Source organism: Orycteropus afer, unplaced genomic scaffold (assembly GCF_000298275.1).
Source record: "Orycteropus afer afer isolate SDZICR_OR568_19922 unplaced genomic scaffold, OryAfe1.0 scaffold00419, whole genome shotgun sequence".
Taxonomy (NCBI): Eukaryota; Metazoa; Chordata; class Mammalia; order Tubulidentata; family Orycteropodidae; genus Orycteropus; species Orycteropus afer.
Genome location: NW_006922006.1, coordinates 1,918,286 through 1,935,694, shown reverse-complemented (window position 1 = coordinate 1,935,694; position 17,409 = coordinate 1,918,286). Strand labels below are relative to the sequence as shown.

Below are 17,409 nucleotides of genomic sequence, written 5' to 3'. Positions count from 1 at the left end.
ACCCTCCTTGACCTCCCAGCCTAGGTTAAATGTCTTCACTAAACGTGCTCTTAGAATGTCCCTCTCCATTGCAGCCCTTTTCTCCAATGGGATTGTGTTAATATTTCCCTCCACTTTGTAAGGGTGCTCCACCCCTGTACCTCCTGCCGTCAAGTCAATTCCAACTCATAGTGACCCCACAGGTCGAAGTAGAACTGCCCCTTAGGGTTTCCAAGGCTGTGATCTTTATTTATTTATTTTTTTAATTTGTATTGTGATTTGGGTGAAAGTTTACAGAGCAAATTCAGCAGTTCACATACACTTTGTCTCATGACATTGACTGCAGTTTCCCACAGTGCAACAGCTCACTTCCCACTTCCTTCCCATAGTTATCTCTTCCCTGTGTCCTTCCCTTCCATGCATTCCTGCCCCCTGAGCTGTCTCCCTGTTCATACACAGCCTTTCTATTCTCCCATGATTGATCTTTTCAAGGAGTGTATCTACCTGGTATAAATGTTCAGCTCACATGCCTGTCTCTTGTTTGGCTGGAAGCCACAGCAGTGGGTTCAATACCAGACCTGAAGGGCAATTAGGGGCCACAGCAAACCTGGTCCCCTTTTTTTATTTTTTTTAATGATTTTGAGTTTTGTTCCACATTGTTCTCCCACTCTATCCAGGATCTCTTGCACCGATCACCCTCTGAGTCATTGACAGTGGTAGCTGGGCACCATCTAGTTCTTCTGGTCTCATGGTCATATAGGCTGAAGATCGCATGGTCTACTAGTCCCTTGGACTAAATTATTTCCCTTTGTCTTTGCTTTTCTTCATTCTTCTTTGCTCTGGGTGAGGAGAGACCCATTGTTGCATCTAGATGCCCTCTTGCAAGCTTTTAAGACCACAGTTGCTACTCACCTAAGTAGGATGTGGAACAATGTTTTGGTGTAGTATGTTACACCAATTGAGCTTGATGGCCCCTGCAACCATGATCCTGAGCCCACAGGTCCAACTACTCGCTTCCTCAGGGTAGCTGGCTGTGGCCAAGAAGCCACCACAACCTTGTCCCTTGTCAGCTCTACTATACATTTGGACATTCCTGTAGCTCATACAATACACATGTAGAAACATTGTCTGCCAACCCCTATGGGGTTTTCATTGGCTGATTTTCAGTCAATCACCAGGCCCTCCTTCCTAGTGTGTCTTAGTCCGGAAGCTTCATGAAACCTGTTCGGCATGATAGCAACACAGAAACCTCCACTGACAGGTGGGTGGTGACTGCACTTGAGGTTCAACGGTAGGGAATCAACCCTGTTCTCCCGCACAGAAAGGGAGAATTTGCCCACTGAATCACAAGTGCCTCAGAACAGTCAGAATAAGTATCACTAACCGCTGTAACAAACAACCCCCACATTTCAGTGGCTTAACACAAAGGTTTATTTCTTGCTCATGGCACAGCCCACTGAAGGCCAGGGGGGGTAGGGAAGGAATTCTGCTCCATACAGGCATTCAGCCCGTATGCTTCCACCATTTGGCTCAGTCTCCCCCAGGGTCTCAGCGATACTCTCAGAGCTGACCATCAGTTGAGGAAAGAGAGATCATGAAGTAGGTCCACTGCTCTTAACCACCTCAGCCCCAAGGTACCAAACCTTGCTTCCATTCACATTCCATTGGCAATAACTAGTCACAGGGCCCTATTAGATGCATGGGGGCAGAGAAATGTGGTCTAGCCACATGCCAAGATTTATCTTCTGATCGTCCAAACTTTGGTGACCACCAAGCCAGTCTCTGCCACAGGGGTGGGCCAGTTTTTAAGATCTCCGCCAGCTACAGTAGGAGTTCAGAAGTCATGGATCCTTCCCCTGTCTGTAGCCTGGGCCCTCCCCTCCTTGAGTTCTGTTCCTCCTCCCACCCACCCACCCATCCACGGAGGAGAACCAGTCCTTGCCAAGTCTCCTCCGAGGGTGGGTGGGTGGTGAGATAATGATCTTACCATGGTTATTGCCTCTTGGAAGGCAGGTGCTGGAGAAGAACCAAGTCCACTTTGATTTTTCTCCCTGTTCCCTTCACATTCCTTCCTTGGATAAATTTAGCCAGGCCTCGCTTTGAACACCAGTGCCCGGGATGCCAACTCTTTCTTCTCCAAGACTATGTCAGAGTAGTTTTCCTGGTGGCAGCCTTGGCCCAGGAAAGTAGACTTCAAGATAACAGGCGGAGCCTCGGCCCCACCCCAAACATCTGTGGCCCACCCACCACCCCCTCCCCAGCCCCCTTGGCATAAGTTGCCGCATCTCTGAGACAAGGGCCCTGAGTCTCCAACAGAAGACAGAATAGAGAAAGGCTTTGGGATCTTGCAGAGTCCTTGGGTGGTGCAAACAGTTAGAAACCAAAACCAAATGAAACCATTGCTGCCAGGTTGGTCCTGACTCATGGCGACCCCATGCATCACAGAGGAGACCTGCGCCATAAGGCTTTCTTGACTGTAATCTTTACAGAAGCAGGTCACCAGGCCTTTCTTCTGCAGCCCTGCTGGGTGGGTTTGACCACCAACCTTTAGATGCTAAAGACTAACACAATTTAAAGCCCAGGTCCAGCACTTACTGTAAAACTAGAGGCAAGTCCCTTTGCCACCACAGGCATCTTCAAAATAGGAGTATGAACGACCTCATGTCATGCTGTTGTTGTTGTTAGGTGCCACTGAGTCAATCCCAACTCATAGTGTTCCTATGTACGACAGACCAAAACACTGCCCGGTCCTGTGCCAGCCTCACAATCCTTGTCATGCTTAAGTCCGTCACTGCAGCTGTCTTCCCCTTTTTTGCTGACCCTCCAACTTTACCAAGCATGACATCCTCCTCCAGGGAATGTTCCCTTCTGACAACATGACCAAAGCAGGTGAGATGAAGTCTGGCCATTCACGCTTCCAAGGAACATTCTGGCTGTACTTCTTCCAGGACAGATTTGTTCATTCCTCTGACAATCCATGGTATTTTCAGTATTCTCCACCAAAATCACAATTCGAAGAACTCTTCTTCAGTCTTCCTTACTCATTGTCCAACTTTCATATGCATATGCGGCAATTGAAAATACCATGGCTTGGGTTAGGTGCACCTTAGTCTTCAAAGTGACATCTTTAAGATACTTTAAGAGGTCCTTTGCAACAGATTCAAGCAATACAATGTCTAGTTTCTTCACTGCTGCTTCCTTGGGTTTTGATTGTGGATCCAGGTAAAATGAAGTCTTTAATAACTTCAGTCTTTTCTCCATTTATCATGATGTTGCTTCTTGATGATTCTCGTTGGTAATTCTCATGTGATGGTGAGAATTAAATGTGATCATTCTTATAAATGCCCCAGCACAATGCCTGGCACCCAGCTGCCAAGGCAGCAAAGGTATGGAGGAACAAGCCTTGGACTTAGACAAATCTAGCTTTGAGTCCCAGCCAGTTGGGACCTGCGACAAGTCATTTAACCCTCTTGGAACCTCATTTGAAACACAGGCAGTCATGTCCCATGGCACAGGCCTGCTGCAAGGGTCCAATGAGATGAAGTGCCTGAAAGTCCCTGGCCAGTGCAAGTGGCCAATGAGCTGGGCTGCCAAGCTGGGGGCTCCAGTCCACCCAGAAGACCTTGAAAGAAATGCCTGGCCATCCACTTCTGAAAAGTCAACCATTGAAAACCCTGTGCGAACAATTCTGTTCTGAAATGGAATCGACTGCATGGCGGCTGGTTTATAGATGTGAATGTGGTAATAACGCCAGCATCAGCAAATATTTCCTGAGTGCTGGCTACGCCCGAGGCACTGTTCTAAATGCCTGATGTATGTGGTTTCATTCAGATCTCATGGCAACCCTAAGCAGGACTTGTATATTATCCCTACTCACAGGTGAGGACTTGAGTCTCAGGGTGGTTAAGAAACTGGCTCAACTTTGCACAGATGGTAAGCAGCAGAGCTAGGAATTGAACCCAAATGGGCTGAGGAGCCTTTGGGGTGCCCCTGCAGTGATGGGCTTTGGGGCACCCAGGCAGGTAGAAGTTAAGAAGCTCAGAGTCTGGCAGCCATTCAAACTTTGGTACACACCAGACTCATTTAGGGAGATTATTTAAAAGGCAGGTTCCTGGGCCCCACCAAGAGATGCTGATTTGATGGGTTTGGAGTGGGGCCTGGGAATCTGTATTTTTAATAAGATCCATGCAGGGGGGTGGCTGACCGCACAAGGGAGACTGTAGCAGGTATGTCACCAACCTATCTATGAGGGGTTCTTGGTACCTGAGAGTCACAGAGCACCAGGAGACCCTGAAGGTTCAGGCAGAAGGGATAGGAGCCCACAGCAGGACCCACCTTTGCATCTGGCCTCCAGGTTTGCCAAGTACTACAAGATGGAGAATGGCAGTGAGTACCGCACACTTCTGAAGGCTTTTGGCATCCGCTTTGACGTGCTGGTGTATGGGAACGTGAGTTCTTGGGCAAGTGGGGTACACAGGGGTGACACAGACTAGCTCCTGGGTCCTGAGGGGCTCTTCTGGGGACAGAGTTCTGCCACTGACCTGTTCTGAGATCTGTGGCTGGTCACATCTCCCTTCTCCTCACCTGTACCATGAATGCATGGGACCTGCTGATCCACCAAGAACGCTTCCACCTTCAGAGTCTTTCAGGCTGGGAGTCCAAGTTCAGCCCCGGGACTGCCCTGCTGGACTTCTGCCCACTCACCTTGGTCTTTGTGCACATAGGCTGGCAAGTTCAACATCATCCCCACCATCATCAGCGCTGTGGCAGCCTTTACCTCTGTGGGAGTGGTGAGTTCAGGCCCCACCAGGCTCAGACAGGAGGCCAGTGAGGGTGGAGCCAAGGCAGGAAAGTGAGTGGGGTAGGTCCTGCTTCTCCCTAGAATGTGGAAGTCCAGCCCTTTGGCAGGTGCTGGGTCAGCCCTGGCTCGAACACCTCCAGTCTTGGAGAGCTCGTTACCTTCTGAAGCAACTCTTCATTTGCAAGAGGCTGCAACTGCTACAGAGTCCTTGTTTCTCACCATGAAGGTGTGGGAGGAGGCTCCAGGGTTTCCATAAACCTGAGCAACAGCCCACCAGCAAGTCAGGGACACAGTCCCTCTTCCCAGGGACTTCTGTTCCCATGTCCCCCTCCACATTGTAGTGTGAGGAGGTCACCAGAGGAGCTAGGAAGGAGGGTCATGAAGACTTTCTGTAGGACTCGCCCCAGACCCTTGTATACTGACTGCCCAAGGGAAGAATGGCCAGCTGCCCGTCCCTCCACCCGGCTGCCCATCCCTCCACCCCACCTGCCCGTCCCTCCAGCCCGCCTGCCCGTCCCTCCACTGCCCGTCCCTCCAGCCCGCCTGCCCGTCCCTCCACCCCACCTGCCTGACCCTCCGGCCCGGCTGCCCTCAGAGCCCACCCTGCCTCTCCTCTTCCAGGGCACTGTCCTCTGTGACATCATCCTGCTCAACTTCCTCAAGGGGGCCGACCAGTACAAAGCCAGGAAGTTTGAAGAGGTGAGTGTACTGGACCCCAGGGCCCTCGGTGGCTCACCGTCAGGGCTTCGTTGGGCATCAGTGCATGTTTCAGGCCCAGACAAGAGGTGGTTTCGCCAGGACTGGGCTCTGCAGAGACACTTCAGCCTTTGTGGGTCACCGCAGTCAACATCCCACCCACTCATCTTCCTCCATCTCTGGGCCAGGACAGACCCTCCTGCGGGTCAGGTTGGGTTTCTGTGTTCCCTCAAGGTGTGTGGAGAGTCTCGGGAGCACGGGACTTGCTCTAGCTTGCCCACTGTCCAGGCTGCAGCCCCACTGCCATGCCGGTCAGTGGGGGACTATAGGAGGACTTTGCCCACCCATAAAGCATGGTAATGCCAGCCCTCTGTCTGCAGGTGAGCGAGACAATGCTGAAGGTTGCAGCCTCAGCCAACCCAGTGTACCCCAGTGACCAGACCACGGAGGAGAAGCAGTCCACGGACTCAGGGGCCTACTCCATAGGCCACTAGTGCCTCTTCCTGGGGGCCCTGCTCACTCTTGGGCTCCAGGCCTCCCAGCAGGGAACCTCACCTGCAGAAGAGGAGGGAGGCAGGGAAGAGGCTCTCATTTCCGCTGTTGATCCCATGAGGCTGCAGCTGTGAGCTAGGGGTCCGGCCTCCCAGTGCTCAGGCAGACAGATTCCACTCCCTGCTGAGACCCCAACCTCCCCCTCCCCCTCCCCTTGTCCCTACCTGCTTCCCAGGATCCCAGGGCAGCCACACCTGAGATGTCTCCCTCCCAAAGAGTAAAGATAATGAGATAATAATAGCAATAATATGTACAATAATAGCCTGCATAGTAACACATATTAACTCACTTCATCCTTAGAATAATCCTCCCAGGTCGATATTAGTCCCCTGTTTTGAAGATAAACTAAGGCTCAGAGAGACTGAGTAATTTGCTCAAGGCCACACAGCTAAGAAGTGAAAGAGCTGAGATTTGAACCCAGGTTTGTCTAACTCCATCCCACACACACCAACCCTCGAGAAGGATGAACTCCCAGGGGTGTCTGCCTCTGCTGCTTCAGCGTCGTCCACCCCAACCACAACTAAGTTCACCCCAACCATGACTGAGTCCATGCTCCTCTCCTCGAGCTCAGGCCCCGCCTGAGGGGGACCAGTTAGACAGCAGTGAGGGGTCTCATCTCTAACATGGAGGCTCCCAACTTCAGAATGAAACAAGAGGACCACAGGGTCCTAATGAGGTGACCAGTCTTACAATGTGAGAGGCTAAGTGGATCACAAAAACCTTATCCAACCCTCTTGTTGGCAGAAGAGCAAACTGAGGCCAGGGACAGGAGACCACTTGTCCAGTGTCACACAGCCAGGACCCCAGAGAGAGCCTAGGGGTCTTTCCTCTCGGGGAAGGAGGCTAGACAGGACCACCCAAGGCAGCCCTGCCTCCATTTTCCCAGACTCCCCTGCCCCTTCCCGGGCTCTTCTGCAGTGATGGGCCCAGAAAAGTCACCTGGACAGAGCCTGGGAGCAGACTCAGGTTTGTGAGGGCTGGGGTATACACAGTACGGGGGCACCTTTTAAAAATTATTCCAGAGTCAAGTATTGGTTGGAAAGTCATCCAAAGTCAAGCATTGGACGCAGCTTATGCAAGTGGGTGACCCTGCAGCTAAGCTTTTTTATTCACTTCATTTGCTTAAGTTGGAAAAGTTGTGTGTCCACGTGATGGTGAGGTCTGAGCAGAAACACAGCTGTGCTGTAGATGGAGGTGGAACCCTCACAGAAGATACAGGGAGACGGGGGAGGGGGTCAGCAGGTGGGCGCTTACAAAGGCCTGACCCCAATGATCCCCACTCAAGGGGAGGAGGGACAAGACCTCCACACGCTGGCCACCACTCCTCCCTCACTCTGCCTTCACCCAGGGCCTGTCCTCGGGCTGCTGGCACAGGAGCTTCCCCGGGGCAGCCTCTGTCCGAGCTCCAGGCTCCCTGCCCCAGCAGGGCATCGAGGAAGGCCGGGCCTCAGTCCCAAAAGTGGAGCCCCACGGGCGTCCCTGGTGGGCCCAGATGTCAAGAGGCCAGGCTGAGGCTAGGCCACGGGGTTGTTCTCTGATGAGGAGACTGAGGATCCTCCTTCCTACACCCGGCCTGTCCTCTCCTGAGAGAGCAGCAGCCCCACCTGAATGTACAGCAAGTGTGTGAACCCAAGGCTGTCTTCCCCACGTCTGACCTCACTTACTGCTTCTGTGCTAGTGTTGGAGTTAATATTAGACGTAATAACAACAGCTCATTTGTCTCTGTTGCGTCATGGTTTACTGAGCACAGTCACCAACACCATCCATGGACCCTTACACCTACCAAGCCTGGGGAGGTTAAGTTGTTTGTTATCAATCCTGCTTGAAAGAACCAGCTTACACGGCATGGAAATTAGAACAGGAATCCCTGCTCCTTCCCAACATTGCACCATAGCTTTAATTACTCAGCATGACGTCGATTGATTTAGCCAAGCCGTGGGCTAAACACATTATAGGCACTAATTCAACCCTCATTTCATGGAAGAAAACACTGAGGCTTAGTAAGGTTAAGAAACTCAGGTGGTAGAACTGGGACTTGAACTCAGAGCTTCAGGGCTCTGGAGTCTGGGATCTTGACCCCTGTGCTGTATCGGTCTGGGGAAACCGGGACGTTTGTTGGCACCTCTTTTCTGTCTGTGCTATTCGTTAGGATGGATAGACGGGGCTTTACTGCAGTCACAAGGCAACTCCATCTCAAGGTTTAATATAGCAAAGCAGGTCAGACAGTCCCCTTCCATCTGTAGCTATGCTGTCTGAGACACATGGACTCCCAGATCATTGGCAGGGAAACTGAGAAACTGGAGGATCATGGGGGATCACTTGGAGGCCAAGCTTGGAACTGGCTTCCATCTCTTCCAACCGTATTCCATTGGCCAGAACTCAGTTGCACATCTCTGAGCCCAAGTTTACTGCAAGGGATACTGGGAAATATAGTCTTCCTGGTGAACACGGCTTTGTCTCTGCTTTGCTACCTCCTTTTTGATGGCTTCTCTTCTCCACCCAGGCCCACCAAGAGTTCCACACACCCCTCTTTTCTGTGTTCCTTCTCACAAAACTTTGTTCTCAGCAAGCTGCCAACCAGTCTCCTGGGGTATTAATAGATCACGCTCTCAGGAGTTTGTTCTCCCAAAAGCAGTTGCTTTCTAATCAAGGGCTGTTTGAGACTCAAAGGCCAAAGGAATGAATGTATAAAGGTTGAATTCTAGCACCAGGGACAAACTGTGGTGATTTGAAGGAGAGTCCTTTTGTCTCTTCAGCTTCAAGCACATTTCAGCCTGAAGGGGACCGAGCCTTCCTCCCCTCTCTTCCCCTTCCCTCCCCATCTCTATCCCTGGTCTTGGCTTGGAGGATATTGGACTGCTGGGTTTGGCTAGAATCAATTCCCCATTAGGGAGATAAGTGGAGACTGTTGAAGGTGGACTTAACTTTTAGCCATTACTCTGAAATACCAGTCCCAAGAGGCACCTGTGCGCGCTTCCCTCCCTGACTCTCTCTCCCCGCCCCCACAGCCGATTCCACTGTTCTTTCAGCAGCAAAGCATCAGGAATTGGCTCAATGTGCTGTTAACCAGAAAGAGCAGGGACCTGGGTGGGGGTCCGCCTCCCAGGAGCTCCCCTCCTAGCCCCGGTATCAGTGAAGGTCACTGCAATGTCAGGACCCATTCTCCTGTTGCCAGAGGCCTGCCCATGTTCAAGGGCCTCATCCCTGCTGTTTCTTCACCACCCCACCCCCCACCCCGGGTTCCCTCTCTGATCCTGTCCTGGTCCCTCAACTCTCACACTGTTGGAAACACAGTATCTGGGCAAATCAGATGCCTGTACAGATGCACACACATGTACACACATGTACACACACAAACAGCCTGTACCTACATATATGTTCAGACACACACTGGCAAGTATGCCTCCTCACTGATCAAAACATAGAGGTAGGTATACACAGATCCAGATACACACATACACACAGATGCACATACACAGAAACATGTACACACGAACACAGATGCATGCACACGTGGACATACAGATGCAGGTACACATGTACACAGGTGAACATACACACAGAAGTATGTACACACAGACATGCATGTACACACAGAAAGATGCATGTATGCATGGATACACAGATGCATGTACACAGACACATGGACACACAGATGCCCACACACACAGACACATGTGTACACGGACACACAGATGCAGGTATACCCAGGTTCAGACATGTTGTGAGTTGCCGTTGAGTTGATTCTGACTCAGGGCGACCCTGCATGTGCAGACTAGAACTGATCCACTGGGTTTTCAAGGCTGGGACCTTTGGGAAGCAGATCACCAGGCCTGTCTTCTGAGGGACCTCTGGGTGGGTTAGAACTGACAACATCTCGTTGTCAAGTGCTTAACTCTTTGTGCTCCTCAGGCACTCCTTAGATTCAGACATATAAGGGTACAAAGCCTGACAGGGACAAACACATTCACAGACAAACACAGACACGGGCATATCCGTAAATATACAAATTTATACACGTGTATATGCACATTTATATTCATGGAGTCAATATGCATGGGTCTCCATGCGTATACAAAGACTAACATGTATGCACCAGACACGTACACACATATACTTGTGCCCCCACAGAAATACCTGGGCGTTCTCCCTGGGGCTCTGAAGAACTATGCCCTAGAAGCCCCCCCCACACACACACAGACAAGCCCTCTCCCTCCTAACAATGTCTAGGGCCTCAGCTTCCTGCCTCATCAATCCCAAATCCTGCCTGCAGCCGAGCTCCCCACCAAAACAAACTTAAGAGCACCCACCATTTTCTCTTTCAATATCCTCGGCCTGAGAAAGTGCGGGGAGGGGAACAGCCAGGGCTGAGGCCCGGCTGTAGACCGGGGAGCGGGCGTCATGGCCCTACCGGGCGCACCCCAAGGCCCGAGGGTGGGAGGCAGCTCCCTCCTGAGAACATGGTCCTCCCTTAGAGGTGGGCTGGGAGTGGGGGGACAGACAGCCTCCCTCCCCCAAAACCCACACATATCTCAAAAGAAGCTGGGGGCTCTGAACTCTCCCAGAGCTGCCTGGGAGACTGGGAAATGGGGGCCAAGAGACCGGCGAGAGGAGCAGGGTGCCCTCAAGACAGTTAAGAACTCCTTCACCCTCTTCCACGTGGTGTCCTCCAGGTGGGATCTCATTGCCCCGCGCCAATCATGAATCATCATATAACCTCCATTTGGAAAGCCTCCCCTGCCCCGCACCCCATACCGAGCCCAAACACAAGGGCCGGTTCCCCACCCCTACCAAAGGCGCTCCTCCGCGAGGGTGTGGAGGGGAGGCCGGACTCGGAGCGGAGCCGAGGGCCGGCCGCCGCCTCGGCTACACGCCCGCCTCCAGAGGGCGCTGCACGGAGCTGGTCGGCTCCCTTTCCTCCAAGGCTCCGCCCCGCAGGAGGGCGCGCTTCTCGGGTCTTCCCCACCTGCCGAGGGGTCCCTCAACGAGAACAGTGAAGAAGCAAGAGTCGGGGGATGCTGTGAGTAGTCTGGATTTATTACCAGAAAAGGCAGAGTCGAGCCCAGTGCCGAGGGTGGGGCAGCCAGGAGCCCGTGAAGGGAGGCACCTCCCCCGAGGGTCTCAGCGCCGCTGCCTTAGAAGGCGCAGATGAAGGGCAGACGCCTTCTGCATCGAGTTCGTCTCCAATGGCCTCCTAGCAGTAGAGAGCACAGGGTTGTCAGCTGCCAATCTTGGTCCAACGTGGCCTCCACTTTCTGCCCTCTCAGGTTCCATCACGTGATCCCTCCTCTGCCATCGTCGCAATCTGTCACCAGTATGTGTCCCACATAACCCTACTAACTAAGTGTCCCCGGGCCAGGCAGGATGCTAACTGCTTTAATGCATTGTCACATTAATCCTCACACTGACTCAAGAGGGTAGGTGTTGCCACCGTCCCCATTTCACGGATGAGGGAACTGAGGCTTGGTGGAGGTGAGTCTCTTGCCTGTATCTCTGGCAAGTGGCAGAGCTGGGATGTGAATCACAGTGGTCTCACTCCAGCACAGATGGTCTTAGCCAGTCTGCCCAACTCCCTCACATCTGGCACCCCTGCTGTCACCTGCATCTGCTGTTCAAAGCTGGTGTCTGGCAGCCACCCACATCTTCCCTTCATCTCCCATCCACAACTTATAGTTACATCTTCTGCTCTCATCTGTCACATCGATCACTCTCATGGTCACCCTCATATCTGAAGAGGGTCTAGGTCTGCCCATGAGGAGGGATAGCCCCCGTCCAACCCTCCATGGGGTGCCCTCAGTCACCTGACTTTGCTTTGAGGATCCCCCCTATGTCAGCCCTCCTCCCAAGTGGGAGTTTGATTCTCCAGTTGAGGGGAGAGTATGAGTTTGGATGAGGTGTGTCCAGGCAGCTCAAAGGCACAGTATGTAAGAGTCTTCTTTGCCACCCTTCTCCTTGTTCCAGTGCCCAATCTCCCTCACCTTTGGTGCATAGAGCCACACAGCGGCCTTTGCCCCTCCCAGGCTGCCCTGGGGCCCAGTATCCAAAATTCCAGCAACTTCCATCAGTCCAGCAAAACCTCTTCCACAGGCACTAGAAAAGTGGTAGACTCGATCAGAGGTCAAGAAAATCAGATAGATCCGGGAACCATCAGAAAGTGCCCACTGCTGGCCCCTTCCCACCCTCCAGGAGCCAGATAGACTAGAGACCCATCCCTGAGGGTCTGTTTGTATGTAATGACAGTGGAAGAGCAACCATCACACCCAGCTATCACACAGAGCAGGCATCTCCAACTTTACTGTGCCACAGATTACTGGGGATCTTGTTAAAATGCAGATTCTCATTGAGGAGGTCTTGGGTGGGGCTCAAGAGTCTACATTTCTAGCAAGCTACTGGGTGACGTGGTTACTGCTGGACCATGGATCAAACTGTGAGTAGCAAAGAGAAAGAGTTCTTGTCCAGCCACAATCCCAGAGGTACCCTGAAAGAAGGTACCCATTTTAGAGATGAGAGAACTGAGGTGCTGAGAAAATTATTCAGCCAGTAAGTGACCAAGCGGGGCCTGTATCCTATTTCCTGACTCCAGTGGAATGTTGGTAAGTGTTTAACAGTCAGCTCTGGGAGAAGGTAAGTAGGCAGGAGATGAGGATCATGGAGCGCAGATGTGTGGGAAGTGCCAATTTCCTTGGTGTAAATACTCCCACAGTGGTTGACTCCAAGCTACAAGCATGAAGTCACTGAACTTGGAGTTGGGGAGAGACGCATGTGGTCCCGAAACCAGTACAAACCAGTTCCAGCACATCACTGCCTGCTGCTCTAAGGACAACTCAGAAGCTCGTCTGAGACTTAGCAAAAGCAGGTGTTCCCTTAAGGCACTCAGAAAGCATGCCTGTATCCAGGAGTTGGCCCCTCACTTACCCAGCCCTTGACGATGCCTCCAATCCAAACCCGGCCCTGGTTGATCCCACGGACGGCACACTGAATGACTTGGTTGAAGCTGTAGTTGTGGATGGAGACAAGGTTGCCATGGTAGCACCTCCTGCAGATATTCTACAGGAAGAAAAGGACATTGTGGAAAGAAGAGGGTAGAGAATTCACTCTCACTTGTCTCAAGACCACAGTCTCCAGGAGAGTCCACTTTCCTTTTCAGGTCAGAAACTAGAGACCTAATGGTTCTCTTCGACCCCACTTCTTACTCCTTTATTGGTTGTCAGGACTTTCCCTGCAGTGTGTTAATAATAACTCTCATAATAATGATAGCTACCATTTACTGAGTGTGTCCTATGACCCAGGGACTGTGCCAAGTGCTTTCCATAGACTGTCTCATTTCATCCTCCTACAACTCTAAGAAGGAGCTCTGGTAGCATAGTGCCTAAGGCACTTGACTGCTAACCAGAAGGCTGGCGGTTCAAGCCCACCCACCACTCCTCGGAAGGAAGATGGGGCAATCTACTTCCATAGTGATACTGCCTCAGAAACCCGAGGAGGGGTCACTATGAGTGGGGTCTGACTCAACAGCACATAACAACAACAACAACAACAACTCTAAGAGGTTGATACTGTATATCCCCATTTTACAAATGAAGGTGTTGAAGCACTGGAAGATGAGGAGACGTGCTCAGGTAACACAGACAATGAAAGGCAGAGCCAGGATTTAACACAAATGCATCTAACACCAAAGCCCATTGTCTAAGTCATTGTTTCTCAGTGTTTCATACCTAGACAAGTCATTTCATCGTCACTTGGGAATTTGTTTAAATACCAACTCTCAGGTTCCCCTCTAGACCTGCTGAATCAGAAGTCGTGGGGGCAGCATTCAGCAAACCCTGTTTGCACAAGACAGCCAGCTGATTCTGACACACACTAGACTTTGACAACCACTAACCTAAATGAAAAGAAGCTCTGGTGGTACAGTGGTTAAGGCATTTATCTGCTAACCAAAAGGTTGGTGGTTCGAACACACCAGCTGCTCCACGGGAGAAAGATGAGGCAGTCTGCTTCCATAAAAACTTACAGCGTTGGAAACCCTATGGGAGTCACTATGAATTGGAATAGACTTTATGGCAATGAGATTTTTTAAAATCTAAAGGAACAGGCAACAGGTTGCCTATTTCTTCTTCTTCCCCGGATCCTGTGCAGTAGCCTCATGCCCATTTACCTGAGCTTTCCTAAATTTCCTGGGGGTCCGCACCAACAGGTATCGGCAGGTCTTGCATCCAGGGCTGCCCAGCACTTGAGCTGTGTCCTCTTCTCTGGGGCACTGCAAGTCTTTGTCTGAGGCATCTGAGTCCGACTCCATGTCTTCCTCATCCTCAGGGTCGTCTTCATACCCGGAGGCCTCTACCTCCTCTCCCTCAGACTGAATCACCTTCTCAGTCAGGGCAAACTCTCCTTCCTGCTCCCCTGAACCTTCCAGATCCTGGTTCAGGTCTGCTACTGTCTCTAGGCTCTCCAGTTTGGAGGCATCGTTCTCTGGAAAGAAGAGTAAAAATTAACCTGCCAAGTGAAGTGTGCTCTTATTCCAGAACCACGGACAGCTCCTAAGGTCCCACTTGGGAGTTCCTGGACATACCATGTGGAGCCAAGACTGGAAGGCTCCCTCAGTGTTGGGTGAAGAGAGCTCTCTTAGTTCACACCCACAAGTGGATGAGAGCCTGGCTTCTGCCTGAAACCACAGGTGTGTATTTTGGAGGAAGCACTGTGAGAAGCACAGAGTAATCCCCAGCCCCTGAACAGAAAGAAAGTTCAGGTCAGCATTCTGAGCTCAGGAAAAGGTTTACCAGGCATGAACTGGGTTACCTGCAGAGGGGAGATTGTGGCCCTGGCAAAAAAAAAAAAAATACAAGAAAGAAAAGACAGTGATGAATGAGATGAGAAAGGGAGGACTTACTCGGATGAAGAGCAGTAACTGTCCCCAGCAAGAGAAGGGGCAGAATCAGGGGATATGTCATGGCTCCTTGGTCTTGTGGCAAGGACACAGTTCGACCTTCCCTCCTTAGGTCTTGTCCAGCAAAGTGTCTAGCACGATCCCTGGCACACAGTGAAAATGCAACAAATGGTTAATGAATTGATTGATGGAAGGACAAACTAAAGAGCTTGCTACTCCTGCTCCAGTGAACAGAGCTCAAGCGTCAGGGAAAAGACATGGGGGTGGGACAGTCAGCTACAAAGTCCCCTTCTCCCTGAGTGTCCCAACGCTACTCCTGGGAAAGTACCTACCCAGACCCTGCCCCTGAAGAACAGCAGTGCTCAGGGTCAGGGCTCGTTCAGTCGTTCACCGTGGTCCTGAGGTATTTGCTGTGAAAGAGCCCCCTCCCTCCCAGATGGGGACTCCTTCCCCCTGGGAAGCCAGGACATACTCACCTCCCTGAGTCTAAGGCTTCCACTCACTCAATGGCTCTGACTGCTGGGCACCAGAAGCAGCCTTATACTGGGCTTTTGGGGAAGTGGGAAGAGGTCAGCACGATTGCCCCAGACTGGAGTGAGGGCACTGGAGCTGGTAACAGCTTCCTCAATGCAGGCCCTGCTCTCTGCTGGGACCGCAGGGCCCTGCCCCCGGGCCTTGCACCCATATGACCTGCTTTGCTCACGAAGGCCTCAGGGGTCTGCCTATTGTCCAGGCACAATTGTTACTATTGCCCTCTAAAGTGCCCCTGTCTCTGCAATACCCCTTAACCCCAAGAGCAGCTTCTTTCCACTGGTCCACATCCCAGGAAACAAAGTGGAGAGTCCCAGGGAGTGGGTGGGAGGTCAGTGAGGGAAGGAGGAGAGGACAGAGGGAGGCTCAGCCTCCTGAGCCCTTATCTGCACCAGGAGCTTTATCCATCACCTGAATCCTCTGCTTCACTTCATCCCCGCAAGGAGTGCGTGACTGTCCCTACTTCACAGATGAGAAAAATGAGACTCAGAGCGGGAAGGTGACTTGCCAAAGTCCCACAGAAAGTGGAGGAACAGGATTTCCAAGGCCTTTTGGCTTCAAGACCTTCTCTCTCTTTGTCTCTCCCTCTCCCTCCTTTGTTCCCCCATCCCTTCCTCTCTCTCTTTCTCACCTTTAGTGTGTAACAAGCCAATGCTCTTTCCTCTGTGCCATGGATCTAGACCAAGATTTCTCAACCTTGATGTTATTGACAGTTGGGGTTAAATGGTTCTTTGTTGTCAGGGGCTGTCCCGTCCACTGTGGGCGATTTAACAGCATCCTGGTCTCTGCCCACTGATGTCAGTAGCACCACCCCTCCAAGTCATGACAATCAAAACTGTCTCCAGAAATTGCCAGAGGCCCAAGGGAGGCAAAACTGCGTCCAGCTGAGGCTCACTGATCTAGTGCATGCCATTGTGCCTAATCTTCCAGGCACATCTCCAGGGCTGGCAAGGAGGCAGCAGAGTCACTTAGACACTCTACAGCCCACTGCCCAGACCCCAGCCGCATCTTCCCCCCAGCTCACTACCACCACTGCAGCTAGGACTAGGGTGCAGTACATGAGTCACTTGCGTCAGCCATAAAATTTCAGAGGGCACCACAAAATTCCGTGTTCAAGATAAAGAATATGTTAATGCAATATTTTTTTTTTCCAAACTGAAAGTAATGAGTGAAAAAAAAATAAAACATGAAGAACAAAATATCAAAATTTAACCAATCAGGTTTAGGGTCATGGTTTCACTGAATGTACCAGGTAATTGGCCTAAGATCACCTTTAGTGCTTCTGTCCTACCTCGAAGGAGCTCTGGTGGCACAGTGAGTTAATCACTCAGCTGCTAATGGAAAAGTTAGTGGTTCAGACCCAATAGCTGCTCCATGGGGAAAAGATGTGGCAGTCTGCTTCCATAAAGATTCACAGCCTTGGAAATTCTGTTGTATAGGGTCCCTGCAAGTCAGACTCGAAGGCAACAGCTTTTTTGAGTTTGTTGTATCTCCTAGTTTGTTGAATATTTCCAGGTGTCTTAAAAGCTTGCAAGCCACCTTCCAGGTACGACAGTTTACCTGGAGCAACAGAGGATGAGGAAAAGCCAGGAATAGGAGGGAATGGAATGCATGCCTAATTGCTTCCATGAACAAATGCCTTCTTTGCCGTGAGACCAGAAGAATGGGATGATGCCTGGTTACCACTGCTGAACATGTGGTACAGAATTCCAAATGCTCATAGAATTAGAATCTGAACTTTCTGGAACCATGGAGACTGGATGAATCCACAAAACTGTTGCTCTGACTTACTCTTTAAACCTTAAACCAAAAGTATCCCTTGAAGTCTTCTGTAAATGAAACAAGTTAGCTTACTTAGCAAAGAATAAAAGACCTACTACCCTCAAGTTAATTCTGACTCATACAGAACAGAGTAGAAGTACCCTGTAGTGTTTCTAAGGCTATAAATCTTTACAGAAGCAGACTG

The 17,409-nt window shown here is 51.2% G+C and overlaps 2 protein-coding genes across 2 annotated transcripts in view; one reads left to right on the top strand and one right to left on the bottom strand.

Moving 5' to 3' along the window:
* Window positions 1–5,970, top strand: part of P2RX3 (purinergic receptor P2X 3) — a 36,436-nt gene extending 30,466 nt beyond the window's left edge. The window contains exons 9-12 of the mRNA XM_007953870.2: window positions 4,334–4,427; window positions 4,704–4,769; window positions 5,402–5,479; window positions 5,857–5,970. Coding sequence (XP_007952061.1) covers window positions 4,334–4,427; window positions 4,704–4,769; window positions 5,402–5,479; window positions 5,857–5,970 — 352 coding nt within the window. The remainder of the gene's footprint in view (window positions 1–4,333; window positions 4,428–4,703; window positions 4,770–5,401; window positions 5,480–5,856) is intronic.
* A 5,193-nt stretch (window positions 5,971–11,163) lies between these two features.
* Window positions 11,164–14,976, bottom strand: PRG3 (proteoglycan 3, pro eosinophil major basic protein 2). The gene is made up of 5 exons (XM_007953868.1): window positions 14,916–14,976; window positions 14,184–14,497; window positions 12,944–13,075; window positions 12,007–12,118; window positions 11,164–11,222 (listed from the first exon to the last, which is right to left on the bottom strand). The coding sequence occupies exons 1-5, from the start codon at window positions 14,974–14,976 to the stop codon at window positions 11,164–11,166; spliced, it is 678 nt and encodes a 225-aa protein (XP_007952059.1).
* Window positions 14,977–17,409: the final 2,433 nt, after the last annotated feature.

Excerpts from the sequence above, each read along its gene's own strand:
- PRG3 (XM_007953868.1), bottom strand. The coding sequence starts at position 14,976 with ATGACATATCCCCTGATTCTGCCCCTTCTCTTGCTGGGGACAGTTACT. Across the intron at positions 13,076-14,183 it reads GGAAATTTAGGAAAGCTCAG|AATATCTGCAGGAGGTGCTA; the intron begins GTAAATGGGCAT and ends TTCTTCCTGTAG. Across the intron at positions 11,223-12,006 it reads TGTGGCTCTATGCACCAAAG|GAGGCCATTGGAGACGAACT; the intron begins GTGAGGGAGATT and ends CTCTACTGCTAG.